Source organism: Sprattus sprattus, assembly GCF_963457725.1.
Source record: "Sprattus sprattus genome assembly, chromosome: 18".
Classification (NCBI taxonomy): Eukaryota; Metazoa; Chordata; class Actinopteri; order Clupeiformes; family Clupeidae; genus Sprattus; species Sprattus sprattus.
Window position 1 is genome coordinate 30243590 of NC_137916.1, and position 10926 is coordinate 30254515.

The 10926-nt window shown below is 45.6% G+C and overlaps 1 protein-coding gene across 1 annotated transcript in view; it reads left to right on the top strand.

Moving 5' to 3' along the window:
• tlk2 (tousled-like kinase 2) overlaps positions 1 to 7353 on the top strand; it is an 18369-nt gene extending 11016 nt beyond the window's left edge. The window contains exons 18-21 of the mRNA XM_080856703.1: positions 1557 to 1692; positions 4431 to 4542; positions 5218 to 5325; positions 5905 to 7353. Of these exons, the coding sequence (XP_080712829.1) occupies positions 1557 to 1692; positions 4431 to 4542; positions 5218 to 5325; positions 5905 to 6078 (530 nt within the window). The 3' untranslated portion in view covers positions 6079 to 7353. The remainder of the gene's footprint in view (positions 1 to 1556; positions 1693 to 4430; positions 4543 to 5217; positions 5326 to 5904) is intronic.
• The last annotated feature ends 3573 nt before the right edge of the window (positions 7354 to 10926 follow it).

Sequence of the window (10926 nt, forward strand, 5' to 3'; positions counted from 1 at the left end):
CGTCGCCAACATCCCAGTAGGCCAGGGGTTTTCAACTGCACAGATATTCCGCCTATAGCACTTGTCAGTGTAATTTATTCGCTGAATATGGGTCTACATCGGTATTTTTCAAGCAATGCGACTTGGCTTTTCAGACTATTTAGATTGACATATTTTTTCTTATTTTAGATATTTTTCCACGATATTCAAGAGGAATCTGGAAATGTGTTTAAATATCAAAGGGAATTTATGCAAATAAAAAAATCCAATGGTGAACTGATCAACATAAGCTCATGTCGCGGACCCCTTGCAATGACGTCACGGACCCCTGGTTGAAAACCCCTGCAGTAGGCTATTCTCTATTTATAATTTTGGCTGCAGGAGGCGCGCTCCAAAAGGCTACGTTTGCTCCACAACATGGAGGTGGCAGAGGTTGCCGAGCAACGGGTCAAACGAATGTAAATACTGCTGCCCTCTGGGAGTCCGATGTTGTGTCGTGCGCCGCTTGCAGTCTGAGCATTTCTGTGCTAAGAATGCGGACGGTTCTGTGTGTTCGCTGAATATCCATTTGTACCCGTTAAAACTCTCTGAGTAGTCTAACGAAGCTAAGGCGTGTTTGATGCAGTCATGACATCCAAAGGGAGGGATTGCCTTGTTGGCTAAACCCTGTGAACGATAAAGTCAGGAAAGGCTTGAATATAAAGAAGAAAATGCTGCCCCTCATAAATAAGGCATAGTTGTAAACAGATTAGCCCTTTCGTGGGCAACAGCACTCACTCACTCACTCACTCACTCACTCACTCACTCACTCACTCACTCACTCACTCACTCACTCACTCACTCACTCACTCACTCACTCTCACTCTTTCACTCACTCTCACTCTTTCACTCACTCTATCTATCTCTCTCTCTCTCTGAACGTTGCATGGGCCCTAGCGTTAATCCTTTTCCTCGTGTATTCACCACCACTGTGTTCACCGAGCGCTCCGTGCCTGTCTCGTTCCAACGGCACATCTGTGCTCCGTGTTGATGCTGTAGTCATGGAGGCGCAAAGCTCCGGTGGGGGTGCTGTACACATGCGGTCACGCACGACCCGTACCATGTGGCCTCTCGGAACATCTGTTTAGTCTGCAGCGATGAGGGGACACAACAACTCCGATCCGGAGATGGATGCTCAGTGTGACGTTTACGTGGTTTTAACAATGTGCTTCATGCTCGAGCCATTTGCTAATACAGAAGAGATTGGTTCCCATCTGGTCCTGTTCAATTTTGTGTTCGTTCTTCCATATTTGGAATTTGATATTGGGCACAAACTAAATTAATGGCCATGTATTGTTGACGGATATAATTTTACAGTATAAGTGAATTCCTTGCAAGATACCAACCAGAGACTCTTTAATAGCAAGAAAACATTTTCTCAAATACTATTGAACCCAAAAATATTGCATCCAGTTCTCTACACTACACTTGTCACAGAGCTGTGTGTAGTTCAGTCTCGCTGACTGTGTGTGTGTGTGTGTGTGTGTGTGTGTGTGTGTGTGTGTGTGTGTGTGTGTGTGTGTGCACACGTGCTGTAGGTAACATCCTCCTGGTGAATGGAACTGCCTGCGGAGAGATTAAGATCACCGACTTTGGCCTCTCGAAGATCATGGACGACGACAACTACGGAGTGGACGGCATGGAGCTGACGTCACAGGGGGCGGGCACCTACTGGTGAGAACGGTCCTGACAACCACACACACACAAACACACACACACACACACACACACACACACACTATGGTGAGCACGCTGCCGACACCAACGGGTTTCTTCCCCTTATCAAACAGCCACCGAAGCGCCTTTATCCTCTTCCCCTGTCTGACTTTGGCAGTGTTGTACTCACCAAAGAAGAGTCAGAGTCTGAGTAAAACTATTAGATAGATTAATAGGAATAAAGAATAAAAATTGGAATGTCTTGACAGCCCGAGTAGGCTATTAACATAGCTTATCAGGCTATAACGTCCTGTCTCGTCCCGTCCCGTCCCGTCCTCTCCTCTCCTCTCCTCTCCTCTCTTCTGCTCTCTGTCTGACTTTGTTGTAGTCACCCAAGAAGAGTCCAAATCTGAGTAAACTATTAGATAAATTAATAATTTGATAGAGTAGGCTATTAACATAGCTCATCAGGCTAGAACGTGATTGATCTGCATGAATAGTGCATAAAGATTTTGATTTCACATTATATCACATTATCTTTTTCCAAACAATGGACCTATTATGCACATAATGTAAATGTTTAAAATATGTAAACATTATGAGGAGCATACCCAGGCTGTAAACAAGCTTACGAGAGCAAAGAAAGTCTCTTGACAATCTCCAGGTAATATAGTATACCGTGAAAAAGCTATGTAATCAAAACCCATTGGGATTACAATCTGCCATCAAACACGCAATTTACCTAATTTCCAACAGAATTAGCTGTAAACAAAGCACCAGATTGCTTTTGTTTTGACAGCAGATTTTATGCTAGCACTAAATCGTACTGCCTACAGCAAACCAAGTGCATTGGACAAAACGAAAGATTTGTTTCACAATCATAAAGATATATCAAGATATCTTGGGAGCAGGGGTAATTGTTTTGTGTTTTCTGAGAAGTATGTTTATTGAGAAAGGTCCGGAGTTAACTTGCTCTGTTTATACGGTAAAAATGTGTCCTGCTGTGACCTGAAGTTGGCTGACAGCAACCAGACAAGTTCAACTTTCAATAGGGATTGAACATTTCTTTAAAATAGTTATATATTTAGTGGTCTGAAGTAGGTGTATGAGTATAAGTCAATAACAGAGTTTAGAACTCTTCACGTTCATGTTAACATTCCGGCCATCGCTGGCCACGATGATGTCTAGAAGAGTTGTGCAGACAGAGGGACAGTAGGGGCAGGATTGTGCAGAGAGTGTGAAAGGGAAGCAAACATGGGCAGTTTAACCAATGTAACGCAACTATACCAATGTATTCAAACTATATCAGTATGAAAGGTATTGCCTCACCTATATCGCGTTTGCCTTATATACCGATATACGACCCCGCCCTACCTCGTCTCAAACATCAGATCTGAATGCAGTCAAAGCTCGAGTGCAAGTCCGAGTCATCAGAGCTCAAATCCAAGTCGAGGCAGGAGTCGGACTTGTCTGAGTATTGGACTTGAGAACAAACACACATTAATACTCTCTCTCTCTGTCACACACACACACACACACACACACACGCACACAAACAAACAGACACACACAGAGATACTCCAACACTGGACTTTTCAAATGCTGATGCCAGATGATGGGATGTTGTTAGGGCTGTGTGATTTGAGTGTACAGTACTGCAAGGAAGGGAAACGAGGGAAAAGCATCTCTCCTCTCTCCCCTCAGGTACCTGCCTCCGGACACACACACACACACACACACACACACACACACATAAAGCATCTCTCCTCTCTCCACTCAGGTACCTGCCTCCGGACACACACACACACACACACACACACATAAAGCATCTCTCCTTTCTCCCCTCAGGTACCTGCCTCCGGACACACACACACACACACACACACACACACACACACACACATAAAGCATCTCTCCTTTCTCCCCTCAGGTACCTGCCTCCGGACACACACACACACACACACACACACACACACACACACACACACACACACATAAAGCATCTCTCCTTTCTCCCCTCAGGTACCTGCCTCCGGACACACACACACACACTCACACACACACACACACACACACACACACACACACATAAAGCATCTCTCCTCTCTCCCCTCAGGTACCTGCCTCCGGACACACACACACACACACACACACACACACACACACTCACACTCACACACACACACACACACACACACACACACACACACACACACACACATAAAGCATCTCTCCTCTCTCCCCTCAGGTACTTGCCTCCGGACACACACACACACACACACACACACACACACACACACACACACACATAAAGCATCTCTCCTTTCTCCCCTCAGGTACTTGCCTCCGGACACACACACACACACACACACACACACACACACACACACATAAAGCATCTCTCCTTTCTCCCCTCAGGTACCTGCCTCCGGACACACACACACACACACACACACACACACACATAAAGCATCTCTCCTTTCTCCCCTCAGGTACCTGCCTCCGGACACACACACACACACACACATAAAGCATCTCTCCTTTCTCCCCTCAGGTACTTGCCTCCGGACACACACACACACACACACACACACACACACACACACACACACACATAAAGCATCTCTCCTCTCTCCCCTCAGGTACCTGCCTCCGGACACACACACACACACACACACACACACACACACACACACACACACACACACACACACACACACACACACACATAAAGCATCTCTCCTTTCTCCCCTCAGGTACTTGCCTCCGGAATGTTTTGTGGTGGGAAAGGAACCGCCCAAAATTTCCAACAAGGTGGACGTGTGGTCGGTCGGAGTTATATTCTACCAGTGCCTCTATGGGAAAAAGGTATGTTAACACTCACACACACACACACACACACACACACAGAGACCTTCACAAAATGTCTGTTTTGTAAAAGTAAAAGACCTTCTTGCTCGTTTGATCTCCACATCAGCACTGCCACACTGATACTGAGGTTTAGTCCATTGCTTAGCTCCAGTGTTAAACACCTTCTCATAAAGCTGAAACTCTTCCAGTGTTGAACACCTCCTCATAAGGACCATCAAAGCAGTAACAGACAGGCTGAGAAACAGCTTTTATCCCAGAGCCATCATAGCCCTTAACAATGCACAAAACTGACCTGTATTTGTCTCTCTGTTGTGATATATGTTTTGTGTTTTTATAGTGTAAATATGTATATAAATGTCCAATATATATTTGTATTGTTTTTGTGTCTGAGAGCTGCTACCTTAATTTCGTTGTACTTGTGCAATGACAAATAAATATATTCTATGCTATAAAGCTTAAACTGTGTAAAACACCTCCTCATGAAGCTGAAACTCTCCCAGTGTTAAACTCGTCTGATCATATCTGAAACTCTTCCAGTGTTAAACACCTCCTCAGAAGGCTGAAACTCTTCCAGTGTTAAACACCTCCTCAGAAGGCTGAAACTCTTCCAGTGTTAAACACCTCTGGTCATAGCTGTCTGTGACATGTCCAATCTGTGTCTCTCCCTGCCAGCCCTTTGGACACAACCAGTCTCAGCAGGACATCCTGCAGGAGAACACCATCCTCAAGGCCACGGAGGTCCAGTTCCCCCCCAAACCTGGCGTTTCTCCTGAAGCTAAGGTGGGCAGCGTGTGTGTGTGTGTGTGTGTGTGTGTGTGTGTGTGTGTGTGTGTGTGCGTTTCTCCTGAAGCTAAGGTAGGCAGCTTGTGTGTGTGTGTGTGTGCGTGTGTGTGTGTGTGTGTGTGTGTGTGTGTGTTTGTGTGTGCGTTTCTCCTGAAGCTAAGGTGGGCAGCTCCTATCTTTGCCCTCTTTCCTCTTCAGAACCTGTTATGAGATCCAATGTTCTTTGATGGAATGAAAGTCAATTGAATAGAGCTTGTTTTATCTTATGGTCATTATGTTAGTAGAATTTAGTTTATTGTCTTGATTCCAGTATTCCTTTGGTGGTGCATCCCAAATCCTACTTGTGTAATGCCATTCTGATCAAATTTAGTTAGTATTTCTTATTTTTTACATTTCATTTCTGAGTTTTTAGTTATTATGTATTCTGTAGCCTCAGTCAGGGCATTGCTGCAAAAAAAGCCCTGTGCTCAGTCAATTCTCCCTGAATAAACAATGATGATGATGAATGATGATTTCAGTCCCATAATCCTAATGGTCATTCTTTTTCATTTTGTGCCGCTCCATCCTCGTGCTCAGGCCTTCATCCGGCGCTGTCTCATCTACCGTAAGGAGGACCGCATCGACGTCCACCAGCTGGCCTGCGACGCCTTCCTCCTGCCCCACATCAGGAAGTCCGTAGCCACCACTGGGACCTCTGGGACAGCACTACCCTCCACGAGCAGCTCCTCCAATAGCAGCGCTTCAAACTGAGCCCGCCTTCTGCTCCCACAGTGTTTTCTGATTGGTTAAGACAGGGAGGGGGGAGAGGGGTTGGCTCTCTATTAACCCCGCCCCTTCTATGTGATGTCCTACCTTGAGGACCACAGCCTCTAGAGAAAGAAAGAAAGAAAGAAAGAAAGAGAGAGAGAGAGAGAGAAAGAGATATAGAGGAGAGGTGAAGAATGATGGGGTGACTGACCATGCGTGTCGTGCGTCTCCTACACTCCTCTCTCTGTTAATGGCGTGCGGGGGGGCTGGGAGGTGCGGGCGGCCTCTTGTTTCCTTCCCTCCTGTAGAGAGCTGGGGACGGAGGGAGAAGAGGACGGAGGGAGAAGAGGACGGAGGGAGAAGAGGACGAGAGAGGATGGGGCAAGAGAAGGACGGAGGGAGAAGAGGACGAGAGAGGACGAGAGAGAAGAGGACGGAGGGAGAAGGGCTGTTCTCTCCGGAAATGGTGCATTTGGAAGGAGACAGAAAAATGGACTAAATTTCTGCAACTGGGGACTCTGTTGTACGCCCTACACCCCTCTACGCACACACCAACACACACACCAACACACACACACACACACACGCACACACACATACACACATATTTACATACTCGCACACTTTCAGGCAGGCAAATAAATGTTTCATCCAAACGTATGGAAACCTTTTCGATGTATTTGAGCTTAGTGAAATTCCCCTGACATGAATAGGTGAGCCCCATTTTAAGTCTCTCTGGGTGAAGTTGGCCAGCACGTGTGGGCTATCCCTGCAGGTCAGTGTGCTTGGTGAGCCTGTGTTTAGTCGAACCATGCTGCTGGTCATTGTTCACTGATGCCCCTCCTCCTCTCTCTGACCTTGACCAAAGCTTATATGACCATCGGGTGGCGCTGTTTCACCCCAGAAGTTAGCTTGAATACAATATGCTCTTCTCTTTTGTTTTTTTCTCTCCTAGTCTTAAAAGTATTTTTTTTATCATTTTAGTGGAGACTAACGGATGGCCCAAGCTATATTGGAATTTGTAATTTATGTTGAAATTTAACCCATTTTTTTAATGGAGATGAATCTAGTTTTTTATATAAATATATATATATAAGTATATATCTTGGTCTTTTACTTACATTACGTTACTTGACTTGACGTACAAACACACACATACATACATACCGTACACACACGCACTTACCCACCCATACACACATATTTATTTAGGTATGTTTGAATTGATGATTTCTGGCACTGAGGAAGGGCTGCTGTATCTGTACTGTGAGTGGGTGTAGGGCCTCATGCAGAGATCATTAAATACTATTGGTTATAATGCACTGTTTTGGTTCTCTTTGCTTTTCAGTGTGTGTGTGTGTGTGTGTGTGTGTGTTTGTGTCTCTGTGTGTGTGTCTGTGTGTGTGTGCGTGTCTGTTTGTGTGTGTGTGTGCGTGTCTGTGTGTGTGTGCGCGCGTGCGTGTCGTGTGTGTGTGTGTGTGTGTGTGTGTGTGTGTGTGCGTCAGAAAGAGAGAGTTTTCATGTGTGTTTTGAAGGCTATCATGCATAGGCCACAGTATCGTTTATGTTCTTCTCTTCAAATCAGCACACTGGTGAAATCACAAACTGCAAAATTCTGCACTTTTTCTTCGGAACATCTGTAAGACGGCAAGGAAGATTATCTTTAACCACTGTTTTATTTTGTATTTTAAAGGAGTACTAAACGCTCTGTTGTGCCTGTTTAGACGTGAACGGGTGGACAAGATCAGTTTGGTGTGTGTGTCTGTGTGTGTGTGTGTGTGTGTAAAAGCATGTTTTGCTGAAGTAATGGAACAGGAGTGTGTTGATGTCATTGTTCCATTAGCGATGCCAGTCGACTACTGTTCGTGTCTGTGTGTGTGGGGTGGGGTGGGGTGGGGGGAATGTTTGATGTCATTGTTACACTTATCCTTGAAACAGGGTGAGTTTAGGGATCTGTAAAAGAATGTCATTGTGTGTGTGATAGAAAGAGATTTATAAAGTCAGACAGATGTTTGTGTGTGTGTGCGTGTGGGGGGTTCAAGTACCGAGATGTGTGTCAGTGTTTTGAGGTCACGTTGTTTGAAATGTGCTGGCGTGAGAGCGAGCGCGAGCCAGAAGCTCCTGGGGTTTGCCCAGCCAACCGTGTCGATATCTGGCCACGTGCGTGTGTGCGTTCGCGTATGCAGCCAGCCTGGGGAACGCAATCGATATCATTTCAGCATCGGTGCATGGAGTTCTCACACTTGTGTCGACCGCTGTGTGTGTGTGTTTGCTGAAACACCACAGAGAGCCTCGGATTCTCCTCGTGTTTTTCACACTCGCTCGGAAGAGCTCCGATGAGAGCACAGCATTTTATGGTGTGCCTTTTTTCTTTTATTTTTTTTTCTGTTTGTGAATTAGCCCTGTCAAGGAGGATAATTAGCCTTCTGCCTCTGAGCACTGAGAGGTGAGAGGGTGAATTAGCCCTGTCAAGGAGGATAATTAGCCTTCTGCCTCTGAGTACTGAGAGGTGAGAGGGTGAATTAGCTCTGTCAAGGAGGATAAATAGCCTTCTTCCTCTGAGCAGTGAGATGAGAGGGTGAATTAGCTCTGTCAAGGAGGATAAATAGCCTTCTTCCTCTGAGCAGTGAGATGAGAGGGTGAATTAGCTCTGTCAAGGAGGATAAATAGCCTTCTTCCTCTGAGCAGTGAGATGAGAGGGTGAATTAGCTCTGTCAAGGAGGATAAATAGCCTTCTTCCTCTGAGCAGTGAGATGAGAGGGTGAATTAGCTCTGTCAAGGAGGATAAATAGCCTTCTTCCTCTGATCAGAGAGATGAGAGGGTGAATTAGCTCTGTCAAGGAGGATAAATAGCCTTCTGCCTCTGAGCAGTGAGATGAGAGGGTGAATTAGCTCTGTCAAGGAGGATAAATAGCCTTCTTCCTCTGAGCAGTGAGATGAGAGATGAGAGGGTGAATTAGCTCTGTCAAGGAAGATAAATAGCCTTATTCCTCTGGACAGTGAGAGATGCTATAATTACTTTATCCTTTCAACTGGTGAAAGATCGGCTGCTGGTAGATGCAGTGAGCCAATACCCCCCCCCCACACACACACACACACACACACACACACACACACACACACACACACACACACCCAGTGGGAATATTACATTGGGGTTCACTGTTTGGGGAGGAATAACAAACAGAGTGGAAAGGGCTAATTGTCTTCTTATAATCAAATAGGATAATTTTTTTTCGGTTTTCTTCATTTAGGTTGAGTTGGTGTTCCAGCTCAGACATCTCGGTGAGTCTCGAAATCGACATGCTGTGACGTTGCGGAGACTAGAATGACCGCGGTTCTGTTGTTCTGACATGCTGTGACGTTGCGGAGACTAGAATGACCGTGGTTCTGTTGTTCTGACATGCTGCTATGTTGCGGAGACTAGAATGACCGCTGTTCTGTTGTTTTGGTGCCGCACCTGCATCCTCGTATCGAGACTGACTGTGATTCATCCCTTCTGAGACCGCAGCACCAAACAAGCTTCAGATGGCTCTTCTACCCACTTGAACTTCTTTCAGGTCTCGGCATGCCACAGGATTGGACTAAAAGGCTCAAGTAGATCATTGTTGTCTCTTACGTTTTTATACAATGCCCCTATTCTTTACCCGAAAGGTGACAGGGAAATGTTTTATGTAACCACCCAAGAACCTACCATTTACAGTAATCAAGCACTCCAGATATATCACTTTGTCTTGGGTGTATGGTATGAAATCCCTGTAAACAAATCCTGTGGTATGTGCACTTGTGTATTGGATATGAGCTACCTGAGCTACTTTCAGCTCATAGATGAGCCAAGAGAAACGGCAGGCAATAGGAAAATGGAGATGTCTGGAAATGCGTCCAACTGTTTGTAAAATAACAAAGCAACGTTCTTCAGAGTTGTTCACAAATTACCGTACATTCAGACAAGCAACTGCATTTGTATAGTGTAATGACTGACATTACTATTTATAGTCTCCACTGTCTCAAAGAGGATTGAATTATCGTTCAATAATTTGCACTGAGTGAATGGTAGTAGTCGACCATTAAAGACCCGTGTGACTGTGTTTAGTGTAAGCCAAGGGCCAGAAAATAATGATTCATTTATAGTACAGTCTTCCACAACAACGGGTTGGGTCTGGTTGGTTGTTCTCCCATCTGTGTCTCTCCCATCACTGCTGAAGGACCTTCTCCTGGAGGACACACCAAATCAAACAGGAATGCCTCCAGTCGCCGTGGAAAAGGTCTTTTTGTGGTTCGCTGCTTTTCTCCCACATACTTTGGGTTCATATCAACAGCTCTCAAGTTACACTAGAGAAAAAATATGCAATCCCACAAGGCTCAGGGCAGAAATCTCTGTGCTCATCTCTCTGTGTGTGTTTGTTACCTTAACTCACAGGCAGCACTGTTTGGAAGCGTGCCGAAGAACTCGTATCTGTGAGCAGAGTGCAGATAATACTGCAGAATGCTCTCTGGGCCCTAGCAGGCCAGATGGAATGTTTGCAGCTTTCAAAACTCCAGTGGATTCATGGCTCCCGTACAGACAAACAGTGCAGTCCGTTGAAAAAGCAGCTGGAGGAAAATGTGCCACAGATCCTGAACCGAAGCCATTGATCTTCCTGCTTCTTCTCTCACAGATGGCCATTCTTACCTTCTTCAGTTAGCCTTGGATTATAACCTTTCTTACCATTCAAGTTGCCAACGCGGAGCAGTAACAAAGGACACTGAACAACGGGGACGCGTGGCTTATGTTAGTTCTGGTTCCAGTCCCTAACATGGCTTTATTGCCGCTGGCTGCCCGTCTGTGGTCTGGTGAAGGACCTTCACTCC